This window comes from Macrobrachium rosenbergii, chromosome 54, assembly GCF_040412425.1.
Source record: "Macrobrachium rosenbergii isolate ZJJX-2024 chromosome 54, ASM4041242v1, whole genome shotgun sequence".
NCBI classification, from domain to species: Eukaryota; Metazoa; Arthropoda; class Malacostraca; order Decapoda; family Palaemonidae; genus Macrobrachium; species Macrobrachium rosenbergii.
Genome location: NC_089794.1, coordinates 48,802,042 through 48,827,715, shown reverse-complemented (window position 1 = coordinate 48,827,715; position 25,674 = coordinate 48,802,042). Strand labels below are relative to the sequence as shown.

The following is a 25,674-nucleotide window of genomic DNA, read 5'->3' as shown; positions in this document are numbered from 1 at the left end:
GTTCATATAAGCTAAATAAACTCTAGGCATACTTGACGGCATTGTAGGTCTGCACAACTGCAACCGATCTTACAACTGGTACTAATCCTGACGTGATGGCGCAGTTTCTTCATTTCGTTCCTAATAATGGCTTTCTAATATTTTAGAGAAAAACGTATTGAAAAATACTGGGGGATTATGAAGTTATGAGTTCACTAAGTGTGAGAGCTGTATTGCCAAGTATCAGCTGAATTACTTAACATGTTGTTGTAAGAATACGGATAGGTTTATTTCAACTTGAGTAAAATAAGTTTGAATTCGGCAGAACCGAAGTCAGAGTTCAATCTGAGCTCCTTTGATCACTCTGTAGTTCACTTACAAAAAGCAAAAGACTCAAGTCTTAAAGCTTAAAATCACAGTGAGGATAGATATATTTCAGTTCACATATATCATATGAGAATTCGACAGACGTTATGGACTAAGACTTCAAATAACTTTACTGATTAATGTCGGAACCAATGTTCGAATCCTAGTGTGGTAGGGCATATTCTTCATTTATCCCAATATTCGGATTCTCAGTTTTAAGGAGAAAACACAAATAAAACCATTAGGGAATTTGAAAATAGAGAGTTCACTGCGTTTGGCTAGTATATTCAAATATATCGGGTGGATGTCGGCAGTGTATTTCATCAGAATCTTACTGTATATGCAACAATGATCAGAGTCTAGAAAACAAACTCCACATCCAAACTTTACGTCGTCCAGCACGGGACCAGCCCTTCTCTTCGTTGGCCCCTAGAGAAGTGTGCAGAGAGAAGGCATCTCAGTCTGAGCTTGGGAACGGTATGTATTATCCTAGGATCGGGATTTGGCTTCCTGACTTTCTCTTGTACTTCCACCGTTTATTCCCTTATATGCATTTCCACCTTAAAAGTTTTTACCTTAATTCCTCAGCCAGTGTTTTGGAATGAGGTTTCTAGATACTTGGCAGCTTCTTACCACATCTGACTCATTTACGAGTATCCAATTCATAGCTGGCTCATCAAGGGCACAGTGGTTTCTGGTGAAATATTTTCTTATCTCGCCGTTCTTGATTTCGATCTGAATATAGGTCGTCTTTACAGTGAAATAAGTTCTCCAGGTCTATTTACCCGAATAAAAAGTTAAATTAATCACAACTCTGTCACAGAGTTTTTAACACTTGAGAACAATTGTCCTACAGCAAGACCCGTCAAAAGGTGGAAAACAGAGTTCCATCATGGTAACATCTCTCTGGAGGATGAACCCAGGTTTGGCTATATGTTCAGCAGTGATCAATGCAGAATATATAGACCCTGCAGCAATATCCATGACAAATTAATATAGAATGACGCTGCATCATATACTGGACTTTGGCGATTTCCCATAGTTCAATGGAATCTATTCTTAGTGACCACTTAGCTTGAAACAGAGTGCTTAATAATTACTGGTATTGATGACCCAGTAAACTTAAGCAAAAAAGTGTTAATGCACTAAGAAGAATCTCATGCCAATGAGGCAGGACTTTAAATTGAAGTAAACAGCAGATTTTAACTGAACATATAACAAGGTCCATTATTCTGATCTACAGCCCGGACGACAGTCAAAACAATGGTTGCATGTCCATTCTCCACAAGCATGTAAATTCAAAGATCACTTGGAAATAGCAATAACGTATACTCTACTTTCTACACTGAGAAAGAAGTAATTAGCAATTACTACATACTTCACTGGGACTGCCATTAAGGGGCAATATTATTCTGATATGCATTAGCTTTGCATCAGTCAATGTATAATGAAGATGAAATTTATCTTAGATCTCCGTGTTGTTCTGTGATGGTAGTTTTTTCATATTCCACAAATTGACACAGTTACTGTGCTAGAATATGCCCTGAAGGGGTGCTACAACAAATCTAATCTATAAACTTGTCAACCTGTAACTTCTTTCATTACCAAATGCAACGGGGCCAAGAATCATTTAGCAGGCTTGACAAACTCCTTGATTTGAACAGCACTGAAAAATTTTAGGGAACTTTTTTCAAAATAAAGAAGTCATACACTATATAGTATACACACACACACACACACACACACATATATATATATATATATATATATATATATATATATATATATATATATATATATATATATATATATATATATATATATATATATATATATATATATATATATATATATATATATATATATATATATGAAAAAGACTAATATAACAGGAGAAGTTGCCTATATCAATAAATCACTGGAAGACGAGACAGTTTGTATCTTTCCATTTTTGCAAATAATAGTACTTTAGTATTTATACAAGACAGAGTGTCTAAACCGCAGGCAACTGGTAGATGTGAGATCCATTATGTTCTTGTTGTGCCCTAAAGACAAGGAGTTTTCAGTTTTAGAATAAAAACCAAAAAGATATGATCATTCCCATGGCCCTTGGGATAGTCATGTTGTTAGCCTACTTAATTGAAGCAGCCTCAAGCATCTCACCTCTGAAATGACATGATGCGCTTCCATAAAGAATATTTTAATGCATCGCAGAATACAGCCGTTGATATTACTAAAAAGATTAAAAGGGGTTAAATATTTATCTGCATATCGTACCCATGATACCTTTGCAAGGTATCATGTATACATAATTTTTGGTGGGGTTTTTATACGACCGGCAAACTCTAGTGACCACGGGCCACATAGTATTTGAGTAACCAAAAGCGAATAAACTGTCTCTCCCAAACGTTTTCTTAATATTTTTTTTTATTTCTTTCAAATCTGAGATATTTATTTTTCTTATTAGTACAACCGGGAACAGCAGTGACTTACCCATTTCCTGTTCTTCTTTAAATTTGATATTTGGTACAAAATTATTTAGCCTAGCAAGAGTGCCTTACAATCTATCCAGATCAGATGTCAATATGCCAATTTGCCATCCACATATCTAATCAGTATCTTACCTTTGGCTTAATGGGCTCATTAAGTACAGTTTCAAAGAATTCCAAACTCAGTTTGGCTAGAACAGGGCTACGTGGACTGTCCATGCTACACTCATGTCTCTGTTTATAAGAATAACCACTAAAAATACATTAAAATGGTGCCAGTTCCTTAGACAAAATACAAAGACGTCTTTTCAAATAACATTCGTAAACAGAGAATTAAATATCTTATAGCATGACTTAATAATTTTATATTACTTCATCATTTCCTTACAGGTGGGCAGAAGTCAGTTGCTGTTGATGGGATCTTTGGCAAACCAAGAACTACTGTGTCTGGTGCTCCACAAAGTAGTGTTCTTGGTCCGATGTTATTTTTAGCATATGCAAGTGATATGGTTGTTGCCCCGGAAAACAAGATTGTTCAGTATGACGATGGTATAGTTGGTGGGATACAAGGTTGAACTCCAGTAAAACAAAAACACTATAGCTCTCGTACTGATTTTCCAGCCAATCCTCCCTTTCACGTGGATGGAACGCTGCTGAATGAATCGGAAGCTTTGACTATACTTGGTATAACTTTCGACTCACATCTTACTTTTGTGCAACAGCTGATGAAGGTTTCAGGAAATGCCGCATCAATGCAACCTGTTCTAAGCCTCTTGCTTGTCAATTTTTCATGTTATATTTTAACAGAAAACTTTCGTTATCAAAATTGATCCTCTTTTCTTGCTGAAAGCAACCAAATTTGCTAAACAGCAGCAACAATCTGAAGTAAATGTGCCACGCTGTCGAACTTCTCTGTTCTAGAGATCCTTTATACTTCACACCGTTGCACTTTGGGACATTCCCCTGAAGATGTTGTACAGTCAGAAACTCAAAACTTCAAGCAAAGATGCAATATAGTTGCAATATAGTGATGCACTGCATCTTCGTTAAAACAATTCACCCTGTACTTCAAACCTTTATTTATATTTTTACTAATTTACTTATCAATTTATTCATTCACTTTTTCCAAATAACTAATCTCTTCTTTCTTTATTTTCTATCATTTTCCGTAATTTCTAATGAACGCCATATTCTTCGGAAGCTTGAATGTCAAGTCAATGACTCCTGTAGGCTTGTTCCATATGATAATAATAATAATAATAATAATAATAATAATAATAATAATAATAATAATAATAATAATAATAATAATAATAATAATAATAAGTTTCTGCAGTGGAGAAACTTATACAAAATCTTTAAAATGTTTCATGAGAAAAGTGAAAATGTGCCAAAATAGTCAGTTATTTAGAGATTTTATACATGAAGACCTCTCGCTGAAAATGGTAGTTCTTACCTGGATATTATTTTTAAGTTAATGATTTTGAGATTTTCCAAAATGATATAACCTTTTCACAGGAGCCATTTTTCTGATGCTCCAATGAAAATCAGCATATATGTTACTGAGATGATTTCTGTCAGTTTTTTTCTTGTATATTTGAAGCTTAGAAAGAGAAATACTGAGGCAGCAAGGGCAGTCGAATCATACATATTCTAGAGGTGGTAGACTGTGAAATTGTGTTATCCAGCCCCGTTAAACCTAAAGACGTGTTTTGGATGAGGTATGTGGACGACATATTGACAATTTGGAAACAGACCTGGGGAAATTACAGTGTGTCCTCTACCAAACCAAATAACTTTGCATTAGGCATCACATTTAAAGTAGAAAGGGTGACAAGATAATGCAATTCATTTTTTTAAATACACAAATACAGTACATCACAATATAAAGATAACGCACTATCCTGATCACCTACAGTATTTTATTAGTTACCTTGATCTTTAACTGAAAGTTGGAGTGGCAAAATATTGACTTTATGTATATTGTAGCATTTGTTTCCTTGAGTAGAAAATAATTCACTATCACCCGTCTTTCCTTTAATTACCAAACCATGCAATGAACAAGAGATCCCTGAAGTGAGTCAGATCTACTTTGACCAGAGTATCCATTATGTGTGTTTAAATATGCATGTGCTTGCATGCGTAAGTGTATGTGTAAAAGTATAACATGTACCTGTGCAAAGATACAAACAGATATTCACAGCATGCAGAGGAACCACAAACCTGGGAGGGTTACTGGCTACGCGACACGATATGTTGACTCTTTCTCCTCGCCCCACAGCCAAAACGGTAGGTTGGTCGACCATACACTCAGGAGGGTCTGAAATACAACATATAACAGGTCTCTTACTATCAGTCACTTTTTCTTGCTATTACTACTGCTACTACTACAACATCTACTATCAGTACTACTTCTCCGGTTCTTCATGTATCTAAAGTCTTCTTCATATTGACGATTTTCTGTTACATTATGTATGTTAGCATATAAGGCAAGACGTTATTCGAATTTTGTTTCGTCTTAAAAATATATTTTTCTTGCGTCTTAGAATCTGATATATATATATATATATATATATATATATATATATATATATATATATATATATATATATATATATATATATATATATATATAATATAAAATGAAATTGTGCGCGTTAGGTATTAATGTGTGCATGTTGAATGTTAAAAAAATACACGAAGATGCCAAGATTAATCACTTGCGTATAATATACGATGTCATAGATTCAAAGGGGAGAACTGGGGTTTGGAACCATTATATGCGTGTTATATATATATATATATATATATATATATATATATATATATATATATATATATATATATATATATATATATATATATATATTATAAACATACATATAAATATCTATTATATATATTTATATATATATATATATATATATACTATATATATATCTATTTTATATTTATTTATATATATATCTATTTCTATTTATTTATATATGTATATATATATATATATATATATATATATATATATATATATATATATATATATATATATATATATATATATATATATATATATATATATATATAAAATGTATATATCTATATATATATATAAATGTATATAAATATATATATATATATATATATATATATATATATATATATGTGTGTGTGTGTGTGTGAATGTCAAAATGTGTATTCCTAGCCTGGAAAGCGCCCTATGAACGGCAACTTTCAGACATCCTTACGCAAGATTATATGCGGAAAATAAAAGTTGAATATCGCAGCCAGATAAAAATACTTTAGAAATTTCCCAGTTAACTACAAAGAGCGCAGCAATTACAGTTAATTATGTTATAGCGCACATAATTGCTACTCATTATTCATAGTGTTTTAACAAGGTCCTCATTTGCAGGGTGAGAGTCAGAGGTTCTTTATGAGGCTGTACACAACGAGTGACCGAAATGAAGAGGTGCTAATTACGCTTCATTATCGCTAAGAACAAAGAAGTTCAAATAGTTGGTTAATGATTAATCTTGCGGAGAAGTGAGGGATCGGAAATAAAGGGGTTCAGTGAGCATCTTGGCGATGGTAAGAAAAACCTGGTAAGGTATAAGGGTTACGAGGATTATTAAGACGATCTAGATGAGGCTGTGAACACCACATCCAAGTGGGAAAAAGTTCAACACCCGTACTCTTGCAATGAGAGCCGGAATACAAAGGTATCTCACGAACAAAGCACAATACTTGGTATCATATAAGAAGCTCCCTGGATTTTGAAACATGACGAATAAAAAAAAAACATTTAAATAGCAAGTATCACATTAATGATGGAAAACAGCAGTCGGATTTATTTCAACAAATTATTCTTTGCCGAGTTAAAGCAGTTAAAGCAATAAGTGATACATAGATAAACAGATGAAGCAACGTTTACGGCTTTAAATATTTTACGTAGCACAAAATAATTTGGATATGAGGAGATTCCCTCGAAAATTTTCATATTTTTCTTGAGATTACTTAAAATAATTATTTCTACCACGCAAACCTTTTTGAAATATGAACTACAGTTTAAAAAACAAATTCATTTTTTTCTAGACGCCCCACAATTTCAAATAATCAAGCAAATGAGGTTATATCTGACAATTATAGAAAGATTTGAAAACAAGACAAAGCAAGCTTACCTGCTAATTCTAAATATAAATTTAATGATAAACATAAATTATAAAAGTGTGGAGACGTAAAATAGATGTAAATATAACGGCATAATTATGTGAATAACTTGTGTGAAACACAAAATACGAGTAATTACATAATACAGTTTGGAAATTAGAGCTTCACTCTCACCTTCTTAATTCTTCCCTCAAGATGTATGATAACAATACTGCCTGAGATTACTTTTTCCGAACAGGTACGAATGTGCTTCAATCTAATAATTCACCAGGGTTTACAAGTAACATGAAATAAGCTTTATTCATCTCGTCCAAGTTAACTGGAAAAATTAGATCCAGATATGAAGGGTTGTTTGGTTATCTTCCATAAACTTGTGAAAACTAGTCAGTATAATTTAAGAAGTGCTCTAATACTGATATTCTCATTCAATAGCCCCACATGAGTTTAGTTCATAATTAACCATTTTTATTGGAGAGGACCCCTAATACTGAAGAAGCAGCCTTTGTCTCTGTTGTGCTGCACGTTCTTTCAAAATTAAACACAGAAAACTTCCATATTATACATTTATTCCATAAAAACATCCTGGGTAAAAAATGTAAATTGAGTTACTAATGTTAAATACCAATTTTGAGAATATGTTTTACACAAAAACCTTACAGCCAAAGGCGTGGCAAAAATTATTTGGGTTATTTGGCATCCACTGGTAATGGAGAATAAAAGTGAAATACTTGGCTCAGCTAAAAAAACGTCTTTATCCACAGGCAAACTGGTGCGCAAGGAAAAACAGACAGATATAACAAAGTAAATCATGAGCCCTCTGCTTTCTCATTTGCCTTATCCGAATCCAAAAGATCTTTTCTAAGAAATACAAAAGTGCAGTTAACAATGTTTCTCTGTTCATAAATTAATATAAGAAGAATATTTACAACTACTGTATATTAGCAAAGCGAAAGCTGTTTTCCAACCTTCCCAACATCATCACAAGTCCCAGCAGTGGTATTTCAAAGTCACCATTAAGGCACCATTAATCTCTCCTTTAGAGAGCTATTCTCGAGCATTTAATGCTCTTGTTATTTTACGGCGTTTTAACGAGTTTCTCTGTAGATGACTTTATACCTTGTGCTGTGAGTTATCATCTTGCGAAATTAGTTCACAAATTGTTTTACTCAGTGAAATACTCTGTAATATTACTTGCTTGGGCAATTCTGTGAGCTTGTAAAATTAGAGGTTCAGATTAACTCACTGAAATATTTGGATGCTCTGCTCATTTTCAACTTTCTTATTTTTTCTAAAGGGGAGCTCGACAACATTCCCTTGATGTGGAAGTAAAATCAGGTTTACCTTTAGAAATTGCATTTCTGGCAGGCAGGAATAATAGTAGTCATAGTTACATTTACAGTTGAGCACTTGTACATTTTATTATTTTTCAGTTACTATTTTCTTAAGAGAGAAGCAAACTACAAGCAAGGGCACTTGTACTTAGTTTTTGTATGCAGTTGCTATAGTAGTAAGAGTAATCAGTGACGCATATCATTTGCGATGGGGCTCGATGTTTAATTGCTTGGAACTTGGACTGATCTTGCATACAAAAAGAATACCTCTTCTTCTCCTCCAGTTTTATTTCTATCATCAACAGTAGTATCAATAATAACGATGATAACAATAAGAGCCCCAGTCGTGACCTTTGAGGTTGATGCTTTTTTGAAATCCAAAAACGAAGAAGCCTTGTTTGTTTTATCCAAAAGGAATTGTTCTATAATATGAACACACACAGTAACGGACACGAACAAAGACTCCACGCTCTACGAAATACACGTCTGTTGTTTCTCAATGTAAGGATAATTGTTCTTCAATTATCCTTACAATGAGAAACTGTAACTTACCAGTTATAGTTTTAATAAACTACGTATTGGCAACAAAACACTTTCATGACAGTGCAAACTCAAACATATCGTTTGGAAATCTAGAATAAAACAAAACTGGAGTATATTTCCTGCTTTAAACTGATGATAAATCTCATAATACTCAAATGGAAATAGAATTCAGAATGTGAACTTGTGGCAAGTCGATATATGTAAAACACTACTAAGTTCTTGACAAAAAGTGTTACATTTTGACATGAAAAGCTTTTCGTGACTTATGAGAACCTAACATGCTACAACCTCTCTCCTATTCATTATCGTCAGTGCACCTCACTGAGTGCACTGTAGGCATTTCTAAAGGTTCTTTGCAGCGTCCCTCTTCGGCCCCTAGCTGCAACCCCTTTCATTCCTTTTCCTGTACCTCCATTCATATTATCTTTCTTCCATCTTGTTATCCACCCTCTCCTAACAATTGATTCATAAGTGTAACTGCGAGGTTTTCCTCCTGTTGCACCTTTCAAACTTACCTACTCTCAATTTCCTTTCCAGCGCTGCAGACCTCTTAGGTTCCAGTACCTGGCCTTTGGCCTAAACTCTATATTCCATTCCATTCCATACGCATGACAGCAAAAACAGTGCAAATTTGAGAAAAATAAAGGAAATAAATGCAGCTTGGGTCACTTTTCATATCCTACACGGATCTGGGGTGTAATCGGCACTGGGTGCAAAATAGAGGGGTGATTATTACCGCCTCGGGACCCTCCCATTATGAAAGTCACCATTTTAAGAGAGTCATAAATACTCCCGTCGAGTTCTTTTTCTCTCTTCTTTTCTCTCTCCTGTAAAACCTAACTGCGAACAAGAAAAGACGTCCTAAACGACTGGTCATCTATTTCAGTGCTCAGGTCACATGAGGACTACGATAATATAATAACAATAATAATGATAATAATAATAATAATGATCATCCCTCTCCATTTAGTTCGAGATTCAAACACTAGTCACTGAGTTCGCAAGCTGACCGACAAAACTTATAATAAGCACTTGACTGCTATATTTCTGTATGATTTTGTTTCCCTTTCCATCTGAGTGTTACCACGCATGTGCGCATTTATTGGTCACCATTTATAACTAAGTAAAATATTAGCAAAACGTCCTATACGAATTCACAACATTTCATGTAGTTACATGAGTAATCTTTATACATCAAACAAAACAGTTGTTGAGATTCCACCCACCTACGTTTTTTCTTGTCTATTATTAGTTTAAATTCTCGTTTCCTGCAGGAGCTATTTACTTTTTTCCACTTAAGCTTGAATGCCATTTTTATTAAAGATATGATAGAGTTAAAATGTTCATTATAATATTCTGCATTATATAAAATGTTTTACAGTACCCACTACATAAAAGGGTAAAGTGAATTAAGTGTGGTAATCTAGTTTCAAATGGTGGCTTGGTGCATGCCGTCCGCCCTCTATTGTGGATAATACACACAACCTGGCCTCTGACATTCACCCAAAGCAATGAATTTGAATCATTTTTTCATGCAAATGTTTGGGACGACTTGGAGCACCAGTATTAATGTCAATGCCATTACCATTATTACCCTCACTCACAATATCAACGCTTTCATTAGGCATAACATCAATATCACTATATGCACTAGCATTAATCTCACTGTCAGTAATGAAATTATCACTAGCAATACAAACATCAATCGGCAACATATACAAGCAGTCACTGAATTTACACCATACCCAGATGAGCATGAAACTGCTCTTATCTATTGAAAAAGAACATATATCACATAAAGTTCGCCTTTTTCCATGAACTGATACATACCACTGAATTTAAAATCAGCTCAGTCTCCAAGTATCCGTGAGGTGAAATAGTTATCTCCATTCAGGGAGTGGAATCGCAAATGGCTTCACAAGTTTCTGTAGCTGGAACACTCGACCAGCAATTTCCGTAGTCAAGGGAACCAAGAATTAAAATTCTAGGGTTGAAACGTGTGGGGCCAGTCCTTAGACGGTAAAGGGCGGTTTCCTATCTCTTTTGGTATGTTAAAGAACACCATTGGGAGAGCTGATTTTGTAACTACCAAGTCTTTTCTGGTTACTGCCAACGACACCTTCCCATGAGATTTACCAATCCTACTAAAATTAAATTTTTATGTTAGAAAGCTATCCTTAAATGGCAAAGGAGTTCCAACCGGCGTGTTATTTGTTGCCACTCTTCTGGCTAAGTTGTACACATACATACAGACATACATATATACTTACATACACACGCGTATATATATGTATGTATGTATGTATGTATGTATGTATGTATGTATGTATGTATTGTGATTGTGAAAATGTTTCGTATAAATTAAAAAATTTCCCTTTCATTTACATTATGATCCCATCCAGAATCTTGAAATTCTTAATTACACGAACAACTTGATGCCTTGCAAAGGTGGTAAAGATATCATTCCAATAATACAACTAATGTTCATCAAAGAACTTGGTATATGAACGAGCACTTTTCAGGAAGCTGCTGATACGGTTGGAATTATCTATAGGGGTTGAGGGGCACGTATCCGCGGAACAATAGTGGATACAGAAATGGTCATTAGATAAAAATTAAGAAAGTTAAATGAGGGGAAAATATGATATTCCAATAAACAGATGGATTAGAGTTTCATCGGTGCACATCGATGCCATGGAAGCTTTTTCTTCATGCTGGTATTCAGTACTGAATCTGACTCCTTTTCTTCTTTAACATTTAGTTTTCCTGAGCAGGAGGGCAGAAAGAAATAACTCAGACCAAAAAATACAAAATATGGTTAATACAAACCCTAACATTATCGCAACTAAAAGAATAGATTACATCAATCAAATCTGGTAACAAATCTAGTATTAAACTGTTCCGAAACTTGAATGAAATGAATTTATAATGATAAAAGAATCGCCTCTATCACGATATGATAGAGTAACGGAATAAGGTTGGCGGGATTGTGCATTTATAATACTCCATTTTGCATTTTATATCGAGAGGAAAAAATAAGAAATGCCATTACGAACAAAGAGCAAAGGGTTATGCCGCCAGCTTTCCTTCTGTCTTTTTCACTACAGACTGATTTAAATTTTAATCAGGGTCTAAATTCAATTTCTATAAATTGCGGCTTATACATATATATATATATATATATATATATATATATATATATATATATATATATATATATATATATATATATATATATATATATATATATATATATATATATCATATATATATATGTATGTATATGTATCCACAGTAATGCTCTTGTTTAGCATGACGAAATATTTACTGAGCTTAAAGCTTCCGTCCATTCTTCTGTGGACTTGATCAAGTCCACAGAAGAATGGACGAAAGCTTTCAGCTCTGTAATTATTTCTACAAATACATTTCGTCTTGCTAAACAAGAGCATTACTATGGATCCTTCTACTGATAACTGAGAAGCAGGATACGGTGTTTTTATATTTTTACACTTACCCATACTTAGCAAACAATATCACTTATACCAAATTTATTTTACCTTGGCATTAACTTAGTGTAAGGGGAGGGAATTATAAATGATAAATACACCAGGCCCGGTCAGGATTCGAACCTGCACCTCTTGGTTTTAATAGAATGATAGACAGTCGACTTATCTATCTGGCTATCAAGAAATACATGTCAATTTCGACCCCGCTAAGTTTCCCGAGTTCGAGTTACAAGCATCTGCTTTTTTAAGCAAATTACATTAGTCCCAATGTCCCTTTATGGACCAGACCTTGCAGTTGAATGACTGTGTTGGGTCGCTCAAAGGGAGAGGCATGAGGCTAGAAACGAACGATTAACACACGCACAAACACAGACACACATACATACATACTTATATCCACCTACTTAGTTTACTTCTTTTTATTGAAGGTTTTTATTACCTGCCCTGGGGTTGTACACCTTAATTATCTTCAGCTTGTGTAGCTATTTGTATGTCGGTCGAATAATGTACAACGAAATAATGGATTTTAAGTAAACCACTGACAACATTCACTGAGTGACCTCGAGGTATTGAACATTTGAGAAATAGCTGCGTAAGGTTAAAGAAGGTGATCGAGGCAAAAATTCTGAAAGCAAGATTATGGGAAAGTCAATTATCGGATTTGGAGGAAAACTGGTGGACACATTCATCACATGACTTTTTTTTTAGTTAAACTTTCCAGCCAAAGGTTAAAAATCAGATAGTTCATATCCTTCATTTCCTTTCTCGTGTTGCTTCATTTCCTTTTCCATGTTGTTAGAGAAATTTCTGGACAAATTCAAGTCTAAATGACAATAAGAGAAACAGTGATGATGCGTTATGTAACCTCACTCGCACTAATGTGCTTATGGTCGAAATTCACAGTGGAAAGGCGAGCTTCTGGTATCATTTACCATTCGGATTCAAGGCCTTCGGAAGTAAATGTACCTATTGATGAGGAAATCGACAAGTGAGAGAGGTCATTAGGTCTATTAAAGTGTTAAATCTATGTATATCGTTTAATACCCAATTCAATAAACCTTTTGAGTAACTTACACCCCAGGGGAAATTTAATTCTTAAGTGCTTCTGCCCAGACCGAGATTCGAACTATGGCCTGGTATAGAAACAGTGATAGACACTAACTTTAACCAATTTGAAGGGCAATATTTGCCTAATAATTTTATGATATGAACGGATATATTTTCTTACTAATTGGACGTTATGAAGGGAAATATTTTATTACTAATAGGACGTTATGAAGGGATATATTTTCTTATTAACTGGATGTTATGAAGGGAAATATTTTCTTTCTAACTGGATGTTATGAAGAGAAACATTTTCTTACTAAATGGACGTTACGACGGGAAATATTTTCTTACTAGATGGATGTTATGAAGGGGAATATTTTCTTATTAATTGGACGTTATGAAGGGAAATATTTTCTTACTAATTGGATGTTATAAAGAGAAATATTTTCTTGTTAAGTGGACGTTATGAAGGGAAAATATTTTCTAACTAAATGAACGTTATGAAGGGAAATATTTTCTTACTAACCAGACGTTATGAAGGGAAATATTTTCTTACTAACCGGACGTTATGAAGCGAAATATTTTCTTACTAATTGGACGTTATGAAGAGAAATATTTTCTTACTAACTGGATGTTATGAAGAGAAATATTTTCTTACTAAATGGACGTTATGAAGAGAAATATTTTTTTACTAAATGGACGTTATGAAGGTAAATATTTTCTTACTAACTGGACGTTATGAAGGGAAATATTTTCTTACTAATTGGATGTTATAAAGAGAAATATTTTCTTACTAAATGGACGTTATGAAGTGAAATATTTTCTTACTAAATGGATGTTATGAAGGGAAATATTTTCTTACTAAATGGACGTTATGAAGGGAAATATTTTCTTACTAACTGGACGTTATGAAGGGAAATATTTTCTTACTAACTGAATGTTATGAAGAGAAATATTATCTTAGTAATCGGACGTTATGAAGAGAAATATTTTCTTAATAAATGGATGTTATGAGGGGGAATAATTTCTTACTAATTGGACGTTATGAAGGGAAATATTTTCTTACTAATTGGACGTTATGGAGGGAAATATTTTCATACTAATTGGAAGTTATGAATAGAAATATTTTCTTACTAACTGGATGCTATGAAGGGAAATATTTTCTTAATAAATGGATGTTATGAACTGAAATATTTTCTTAGTAACTGGACGTTATGAAAGGAAATATTTTCTTACTAACTGGATGTTATGAAGGGAAATATTTTCTTACTAACTGGATGTTATGAAGAAAAACATTTTCTTACTAAATGGACGTTATGAAGAGAAATATTTATTACTAACTAGACGTTATGAAGAGAAATATTTTCTTACTAACTGGACGTTATGAAGGGAAATATTTTTTTACTAATTGGATGCTTTAAAAAGAAATATTTTCTTACTAAGTGGATGTTATGAAGGGGAATATTTTCTTACTAACCAGACGTTATGAAGGGAAATATTTTCTTACTAACTGGACGTTATGAAGGGAAATATTTTCTTACTAACCGGATGTTATGAAGGGAAATATTTTCTTACTAATTGGACGTTACAAAGGGAAATATTTTCTTACTAACTGAGTGTTATGAAGAGTAATATTTTCTCACTAAATGGACGTTATGAAGAGAAATATTTTCTTACTAACTGGACGTTATGAAGGGAAATATTGTCTTACTAACTGGATGTTATGAAGGGGAATATTTTCTTACTAACTGGACGTTATGAAGGGAAATAGTTTCTTACAAACGGGACGTTATGAAGGGAAATATTTTCATACTAACTGGACGTTATGAATGGAAATATTTTCTTACTAATTAGATGTCATGAAGGGAAATATTTTCTTAATAAATGGATGTTATGAACTGAAATATTATTTTACTAACTGGACGTTATGAAAGGAAATATTTTCTTACTAACTGGATGTTATGTAGAGAAATACTTTCTTACTAACTGGATGTCATGAAGGGAAATATTTTCTTACTAACTGGACGTTATGAAGGGAAACATTTTCTTACTAATTGGACGTTATGAAGGGAAATATTTTCTTAATAAGTGGACGTTTTGACGGGAAACATTTTCTTAATAACTGAATGTTACAAAGGGAAATATTTTCTTACTAACTGGACGTTATGAAGGGAAATATTTTCATACTAACTGGATGTTATAAAGGGAGATATTTTCTTACTAACTAGATATTATGAAGGGAAATATTTTCTTATTAACTGGGCGTTATGAAGGAAATATTTTCTTAAAAACCGGATATTATGTAGTGAAATATTTTCTTACTAAATGGATGTTATGTATGGAAATATTTTCTTACTAACTGGATGTTATTAAGGGAAATATTTTCTTACTAACTGGGCGTTATGAAGAGAAATATTTTCTTACTAACTGGACGTTATGAAGTAAAATATTTTCTTACTGACTGGGCGTTGTGAAGGGAAACATTTTCTTACTAACTGGATGTCATGCAGGGAAATAATTTCTTACTAACTGGGCGTTAAGAAGAGAAATTTTTTCTTACTAACTGGACGTTATGAAGTAAAATATTTTCTTACTGACTGGGCGTTGTGAAGGGAAATATTTTCTTACTAACTGGATGTCATGCAGGGAAATATTTTCTTAATAACTGAAGATATTTCTTATAACTGGACGTCAAATAAATTTTCCTTCTAACTGGACGTTATGAAGGGAATATTTTCTTACTAACTAGATGTCATGAAGGTTTTTCTTGAATGGATGAAAATAGTTTTTCTATAACTAACTGGAAATATTTTCCTCATGAAGGGAAATATTTTCATACTAATTGGACGTTATGAATGGAAATATTTTCTTACTAACTGGATGTCATGAAGGGAAATATTTTCATACTAAAATGGATGTTACTATAAATGAAATATTATCTTACTAAATGGATGTTATAAATAGAAATATTATCTTACTGACTTTTATTTTCTTACTAACTGGATGTTATGAAGGGAAATATTTTCTTACTAACTGGATGTTATGAAGGGAAATATTTTTTCACTAACTAGGCATTATGAAAGGAAATATTTTCTTACTAACTGGATTTTATGAAAGGAAATACTTTCTTACTGACTGGACGTTATGAAAGGAAATATTTTCTTACTACCTGGATGTTATGAAGGGAATTATTTTCTTACAAACGGGACCCTATGTAAAGAAATATTTTCTTCCTAACTGGATGTTATGTAGGGAAAAATTTTCTTAGTAACTGGATGTTATGTAGGGAAATGTTTTCCTACTAACTGGATGACATGTATGGAAATATTTTGTTAATACCTGGATGTTATGAAGGGAAATATTTTCTTACTAACTGGATGTTATGAAGGGAAATATTTTCTTACTAACTGGACGTTATGAAGGGGAATATCTTCATACTAAATGGACGTTATGAAGAGAAATATTTTTTATTAACTAGATGTTATGAAGAGAAATATTTTCTTACTAACTGGACGTTATGAAGGGAAATATTTTCTTAAAAGCTGGATATAATGTAGGGAAATATTTTCTTACTAAATGGATGTTATGTATGGAAATATTTTCTTACTAACTGGATGTTATTAAAGGAAATATTTTTTTACTAACTGGGCGTTATGAAGAGAAATATTTTCTTACTAACTGGAAGTTATGAAGTAAAATATTTTCTTACTGGCTGGGCCTTGTGAAGGGAAATATTTTCTTACTAATTGGATGTCATGCAGGGAAATATTTTCTTACTAACTGGGCGTTATGAAGAGAAATATTTTCTTACTAACTGACGTTACGAAGTAAAATATTTTCTTACTGACTGGGCGTTGTGAAGGGAAATATTTTCTTACTAACTGGATGTCATGCAGGGAAATATTTTCTTAATAACTGGATATTATAAAGGTAAATATTTTCCTTCTAACTGGACGTTATGAAGGGAAATATTTTCTTACTAACTGGACGTTATGAAGGGAAATAGTTTCTTACTAACTGGATGTCATGAAGGGAAATATTTTCATACTAACTGAACGTTATGAATGGAAATATTTTCTTACTAACTAGATGTCATGAAGGGAAATATTTTCTTACTAAATGGATGTTATGAATAGAAATATTATCTTACTAACTGGACGTTATGAAAGGAAATATTTTCTTACTAACTGGATGTTATGAAGGGAAATATTTTCTTACTAACTGGATGTTATGAAGGGAAATATTTTTTTACTAACTGGGCGTTATGAAAGGAAATATTTTCTTACTAACTGGATGTTATGAAAGGAAATACTTTCTTACTGACAGGACGTTATGAAAGGAAATATTTTCTTACTACATGGATGATATGAAGGGAAATATTTTCTTACTAACGGGACCCTATGTAGGGAAATATTTTCTTCCTAACTGGATGTTACATAGGGAAACATTTTCTTTGTAACTGGATGTTATGCAGGGAAATGTTTTCCTACTAACTGGATGTTATGTACGGAAATATTTTCTTAATACCTGGATGTTATGTAGGGAAATATTTTCTTACTAACTGGATGTTATGAAGGGAAATATTTTCTTATTAACTGGACGTTATCAAGGGGAATATCTTCTTACTAAATGGACGTTATGAAGAGAAATATTTTTTACTAACTAGATGTTATGAAGAGTAATATTTTCTAACTAACTGGATGTTATGAAGGGAAATATTTTCTTACTAACTGGACGTTATGTAGGGAAATATTTTCTTAAAAACTGGATATTATGTAGGGAAATATTTTCTTACTAAATGGATGTTATGTATGGAAATATTTTCTTACTAACTGGATGTTATTAAGGGAAATATTTTCTTACTAACTGGACGTTATGAAGTAAGATATTTTTTTACTGACTGGGCGTTCTGAAGGGAAATATTTTTTTTTACTAACTGGATGTCATGCAGGGAAATATTTTCTTAACAACTGGATATTATAAAGGTAAATATTTTCCTTCTAACTGGACGTTATGAAGGGAAATATTTTCTTACTAACTGGACGTTATGAAGGGAAATAGTTTCTTACTGACTGGACGTTATGAAGGGAAATATTTTCATACTGATTGGACGTTATGAATGGAAATAATTTCTTACTAGCTAGATGTCATGAAGGGAAATATTTTTTTACTAAATGGATGTTATGAACTGAAATATTATCTTACTAACTGGACGTTATGAAAGGAAATATTTTCTTACTAACTGGATGTTATGAAGGGAAATATTTTCTTACTAACTGAGTGTTATGAAGGGAAATATTTTCTTACTAACTGGACTTTATGAAAGGGAATATTTTCTTACTAACTGGATGTTATGAAAGGAAATATATTCTTACTGACTGGACGTAATGAAAGGAAATATTTTCTTACTAACTGGAAGTTATGAAGGGAAATATTTTCTTACTAACTGGGTCCTATGTAGGGAAATATTGTCTTCCTAACTGGATGTTACGTAGGGAAATATTTTCTTAGTAACTGGATGTTATGTAGGGAAATACTTTCTTAGTAACTGGATGTCATGAAGGGAAATATTTTCTTACTAACTGGACGTTATGAAGGGAAACATTCTCTTACTAATTGGACGTTATGAAGGGAAATATTTTCTTACTAAATGGACGTTATGACGGGAAATATTTTCTTAATAACTGAACGTTATGAAGGGAAATATTTTCTTACTAACTGGACGTTATGAAAAGAAATATTTTCTTACTAACTGGATGTCATAAAAGGAAATATTTTCTTGCTAACTGGATGTTATGAAGGGAAATATTTTATTACTAACTGGACGTTATGAAGGGAAATATTTTCTTAAAAACTGGGTATTATGTAGGGAAATATTTTCTTACTAACTGGATATTATTAAGGGAAATATTTTCTTACTAACTTATGAAATATTATGAAGAGAAAGAATTTTTTTTTATTAACTGGAGGTTATGAAGTAAAATATTTTCTTACTGACTGGGCGTTGTGAAGGGAAATATATTCTTACTAACTGGATGTTATGAAGGTAAATATTTTCCTTCTAACTGGACGTTATGAAGGGAAATATTTGTTTTTTCCCTGGATGTTATGAAGGGAAATAATTTCTTACTTACTGGACGTTATGAAGGCAAATATTTTCTTACTAACTGGATGTTATGAAGTGAAACATTTTCTTACTAACTGGTTTTTATGCATGTAAATATTTTCTTACTAACTAGATATTATGAAGGGAAATATTTTCTTACTAACTGGATGTTATGTAGGGAAATATTTTCCTACTAACTGGTTGTTATGTAGGGAATATTTTCTCAATAACTGGATGTTATGTAGGAAAATATTTCCTTACTAACTAGATGTTATGAAGTGAAATATTTTCTTACTAACTGGACGTTATGAAGGGGAATATTTTCTTACTAAATGGACGTTATGAGGGGTCTTACTAATCGGAAGTTATGAAGGGAAATATTTTCTTACTAACTGGACGTTATGAAGGGAAATATTTTCTTACTAACTGGACGGCATGCAGGGAAATATGTTCTTACTAACTTGACGTTATGAAGGGAAATATTTTATTGGTAACTGGATGTTATGCAGGGAAATATCTTCATGCTAACTGGACGTTATGAAGGGAAATATTTTCTTACTTACTGGATGTTATGCAGCGAAATATTTTCTTGCTAATTGGACGTTGAGAAGGGAACTACTAATTGGACGTTATAAAGGGAAACATTTTCTTACTAACTGACGTTATGAAGGAAAATATTTTCTTACTAACTGGACGTTTTGAAGGGAAATATTTGCGTAATAACTTAGACTTGTAAATATTCCTTTTACATGGCAAAGTTATTACGCAAATATTTCCCTTCATAACATACTATTAGTAAAAAAAATATTTCCCTTCATAACGTCCAATTAATATGACAATATTTCCTTTCATAACGTCCAGTTAGTAAGGATATATTTCCCTGCATAACATCCAGTTAGTTAGAAAATATTTCGCTGCATAACATCCAGTTAGTAAGAATATATTTTACTTCATACCATCCAGTTTGTAAGAATATAATTTCCTGCATAACGTACAGTTAGTAAAAAAAATATTTCCCTTCATAACAACCAGTTAGTAAGAAAATATTCAAGTTAGTAAGAAAATATTTCCTTTCATAACGTCCAGTTAGTAAGAAAATATTTCCCTTCATAACACCCAGTTTGTAAGAAAACATTTCCCTTCATAACATCCAGTCAGAAAATAGGAAAATATTTCCCTTCATAACGTCCAATTAGTAAGAAAATACTTCCCTACATAACGTCCAGTTAGTAATAAATATTTCCCTTCATAACATGCAGTCAGTAACAAAATATTTCCCTTCATAACATCCATTTAGTAAGAAAATATTTCCCTAAAACACATCGAGTTAGTAAGAAAATATTTCCCTCCATAACATCCAGTTAGTAACAAAATATTTTCCTGCATAACGTCCAGTTACTAAAAAAATATTTCCCTTCATAACAACCAGTCAGTAAGAAAATATTTCCATTCCTAACATCCAGTTAGTAAGAAAATATTTCCCAACATAAGGTCTAGTTAGTAAGAAAATATTTCCTTACACAACATCCTGTTAGTAAGAAAATATTTCCCTACATAACGTCCAGTTAGTAAGAAAATATTCCCCTTCATAACATCCAGTTAGTAATAAAATATTTCCCTTCATAATGTCCACTTAGTATGAAAATATTTCCCTACATAACAACCAGTTAATAAGAAAATATTTCCCTTCATAACATCCAGTTAGTAAGAAAATATTTCCCTTCATAACGTCCAATTAGTAAGAAAATATTTCCCTTCATAACGTCCATTTAATAAGAAAATATTTCCTTTCATAATATCAAGTTAGAAAGAAAATATTTCCTTACACAACATCCTGTTAGTAAGAAAATATTTCCCTACATAACGTCCATTTAGTAAGAAAATATTCCCCTTCATAACATCCAGTTTGTAAGAAAATATTTCCCTTCATAATGTCCAGTTAGTAAGAAAATATTTCCCTACATAACAACCAGTTAGTAAGAAAATATTTCCCTTCATAACATCCAGTTAGTAAGAAAATATTTCCCTTCATAACATCCATTTAGTAAGAAAATATTTCCATTCATAACGTCCAGTTAGTAAGAAAATATTTCCCTTAATAACATCCATTTAGTAAGACAACATTTCCCTTCATAACGTCCAGTTAGTAAGAAAATATTTCCCTTCATAACGGCCAATAAGTAAAAAAATATTTCCCTTCATGACGTCCAGTTAGTAAGAAAATATTTCCTTCCATATCATAAAATTAGTAGGCAAATATTGCCATTCAAATTGGTTCAAGTCACTGTCTATCACTGTTTCTATACCAGGCTATAGTTCGAATCTCGGCCTGGGCAGAAGCACTTAAGAATTAAATTTCCGCTGGGGTGTAAGTTACTCAAAAGGTTTATTGAATTGTGTATTAAACGATATACATAGATTTAACACTTTAGTAGACCTACTGTAATAACCTCTCTCACTTGTCGATTTCCTCATCCATAGATACATTTACTTCCGAAGGCCTTGAGTCCGAATGGTAAATGATACCAGAAGCTCGCCTTTCCACGGTGAATTTCCACCACACACAAATTAGTGCGAGCGAGGTGACGTAACGCATCATCACTGTAGGTATTACTTAAGGTTCGTTGTAGCGTCCTTTCGGCCCCTAGCAGCAACCCCTTTCATTCCTCTTACTGTACCTCCGTTCATATTCTCTTTCTTTCTTTTTACTTTCGCCCTCTCCTAACAATCTTTTTAAAGTGGAAATGCGTGGTTTTCCTCCTGTTACACCTTTCAACCCTTTTTACTCTCAATTTCCCTTCAACGCTGAATGACCGCACAATTCCCAGCGCTTGGTCTTTGGCTTTAATTTTACATTCCATTCAATTCCATAAAACATCATACCGCAAAAATTAAAGTAACTATGTCAGTTCACTTAGACTTACGCCTTTCGAATTTGGGAACCGTTCATTAGAGCTGAAATAGACCTATTCTTAATACTGTTTAAAAGTTATTTAAAAGTGTACGTTGTCTTATCGCACACACACACACACACACCCCACCCCGCAGAAACACACACACACACACACACACACACACACACACACACACACACATATATATATATATATATATATATATATATATATATATATATATATATATATATATATATATATATATATATATATATATATATATATATATATATATATATATATATATATAATATATATATATATATATATATATATATATATATATATATATATATATATATATATATATATAATCGCAACTGATTTTTTCAGCATTTTAATACATACTCTTGCCCCTGTGTGTATGTACTTCAGTTCCACTGACACACATTTTTTCAGCAAAACGAACTTTTCTCCTGACGCCCATTGTTGACACTTTCTGTCATTTAGCAAAGAGATACATTTCTGTAGAACTTAAAAACATCTGTCAAAATGTCAAGGAAAATATAATAGATTTAGAATTACGCTTCTCAGGTAAAGTCGGTTCTGTGAAGCTGCTGGTGAATAATTGTATCAACATTTTCAAACAGAAATTAAATTGAAGCGTAAAGATGGAACACTAAAATGCCTTTCACTCTTGTCTTTTTCGTTACCCTCAAAATATTTTTCCTTTTCAGTTTTACTCCTGTTTTAGTAGCTTTCCAATCATGTTGTGAATTTATATGATTTAGCTTTAGATTGCCCATCAATGTATCTCAATTCATTTGATCAAACATTCTTTCTATAGAAAAGTTTGCGTGTGTCAATTTCGGGTTTATGGCCAGGCCGTTATTTTTATGTGTGCGTCATATTCCTTTGATTTGTTCACATCCCTTTGTCAAGGAATGTTCGAACAGTGTTTGTTTATTAGAAAAAACGAATAAAACTGAATTTAATCAAAAGTAAAGCTTTCAAGCAATAATTCTTTCTTAAAAAAGATCCAATTTCTATATTTCTCAATTTATTATGCGTCATTTTTTCGGTTTTTATCCTACAAACGATGAACCACTGTTATTTCATTTGACTCTTTGTCTACAATAAGATGAGAATGTAGAGAATGAAAAAGACAAGAAATTGCAGTTTTATTTCCTATTCTTGGAGAAAAATAAGAACAACACTAGATGCATTTCCTTAGACGTACACAAAATGAAAACGAAAGCTCAGATAAATTAAAAAGCAAAGAGACGTCCACGTACTTCAGGAAAACTAGGTTTTTAGAAACAAAATTATCACAGAATCCTATTTACCAAAAGCTGATGAATACGAAGAAAAGGAACAAAATAATGATAGAGAAAAATCACATGAGGGCAAAAAAGGAAAAACTCGTAACTGGAAGACAAAATTTCTACAGTGTGCATTGGCCATGGCTGCTTCGAAACCTTTCCGAGGCAATGAAGAGGAGAGCAGTACTCACACATGATATCAAGTCGGACGGGGTTAGAGAGCTGAGTTCCTTGGGTGTTCGTTGCTGAACACATGTATTCCCCAGCGCTGGATCTCTCGACCTGCTGGAGAACAAGGCTGTTGCCGCTCAAGATGACTCCTGCCGTTTGATTGTGTTTGACTTCCTCTCTCTGTGGGAAGAGATGAAAGACACGCCCGTTTTTAAAGTTGAATCTATGAACCTGTTGTCAAGCTTCAAAACTATCTGTGCAATTCTTTTTAGTTTAAAGTGAGGGTTTTCGTACTAGTAGTGATAAAAATGACCAACTTCGTTCTTTTAATGACCACTTTTAAAGATTACAAAAGACTTTCACAATTAAAATTAAATAATTTAATAGTTACAATCATTATTCCAAAGGTTGCAAGAGAGACTGCTAGTGGAGATTTCGAATTATGGATCGGGTGTAAGACATGAGAGGGACTTTATTAACGACTGATTATCGCAGTTTCGGAATAAAATCTGTTTAGATATGATTTTCTTGTGTGAGAGGAACATAAGCCACTTTTAAAAATCAAATGAAATTGTAAACTTATAAATGTATGTACGATGAAGTGCATTGGAGGTAAATTTACACAATCAAACCTATAAGATATATGAAAAGGGTTTGATGAATCCTGTTTATCTGACAAAATATATCAGTATATGATGTCATAGGTCTTATCTAAATCATAATGGAATTCTTGATATTATATTAATGTTACATAACTTGATACAATTGGCCTTCTCAGTATTTCATGTTCACATCAACTTTCTGGTGCCACTGCCCTGCTGCCTGGCATTTCACTGACGTTGATGACTTCCACAGCATTGGAAATGGTTATGTCTGTTTCTATAATTTTACCTTTCGTTTTCATTTTCGCCGGTGTTTTAATAGTCCATTTATTTTCTGAATATCTAGGTCTTTATAGGGAACCAAATAACTATTGTACAATGGCAAATACGTCTCAAATCCAAGGTTTTCCTGGTTGATTGTTAATGTCTACGGTTTTAAAATAAAAATAAAGTAATAATTTGGTTTGGGCATATAAACGTCACCAAATGCAAAATTATCAATGTCGATTGTTCATTTCTTTGTTTGAGGTCGAATTTCAAGCAGATCAGAAACCTTTTGTTGCTTCAAATGAATATCTTCAATATGAATACATTTATCAGGAAATATACGGTTTTCGGGTAGATCAAAATCCAACTTTGTTTCAAATGAATATCTTCAATATAAATACACTCATCAAGAAATATGAGGTCTTCAGGTAGACCAGAGATCTTATTTTGTTGTTTTCATGTAGATCAGAGATATTATTTTGTTTCAAACGAATATCTTCAATATAAATGCATTTCATCAAGAAATTTAAGATTTGCAGGTAGAACAGATATCTTATTTTTTTTTCACATGAGAATCTTCAATATAAATACATTTATTACGAAATATAATGGTCTTCAGGTAGATCAGTTATCTTATTTTCTTGTTTTCAGGTACATCTGTGATCTTATTTTGTTTCAAATGAATAGTTTCATTATAAATACAATCATCTACAAATGTACGGTTTAAGGTAGATCAGAGAGCTTACTTTGTTTCAAATGAATAGCTACAATATAAATACATTCATCAAGAAATATATCGAATTCAAGTGATCAGAGATATTATTTTGTTGTTCTCAGATAGATCAGAGATCTTATTTTGTTTCAAATTAATACCTTCAACA

At 32.5% G+C, this 25,674-nt stretch overlaps 1 protein-coding gene across 3 annotated transcripts in view; it reads right to left on the bottom strand.

The window, feature by feature from the left end:
* Positions 1 to 25,674, bottom strand: part of LOC136835075 (protein turtle-like) — a 406,342-nt gene that overhangs the window by 60,423 nt on the left and 320,245 nt on the right. For all 3 annotated transcript variants that reach the window (XM_067098253.1, XM_067098252.1, XM_067098254.1), the window contains 2 exons: positions 23,945 to 24,104; positions 5,058 to 5,154 (listed from right to left, as the gene is read on the bottom strand). In XM_067098253.1, the coding sequence (XP_066954354.1) occupies positions 5,058 to 5,154; positions 23,945 to 24,104 (257 nt within the window). The remainder of the gene's footprint in view (positions 1 to 5,057; positions 5,155 to 23,944; positions 24,105 to 25,674) is intronic.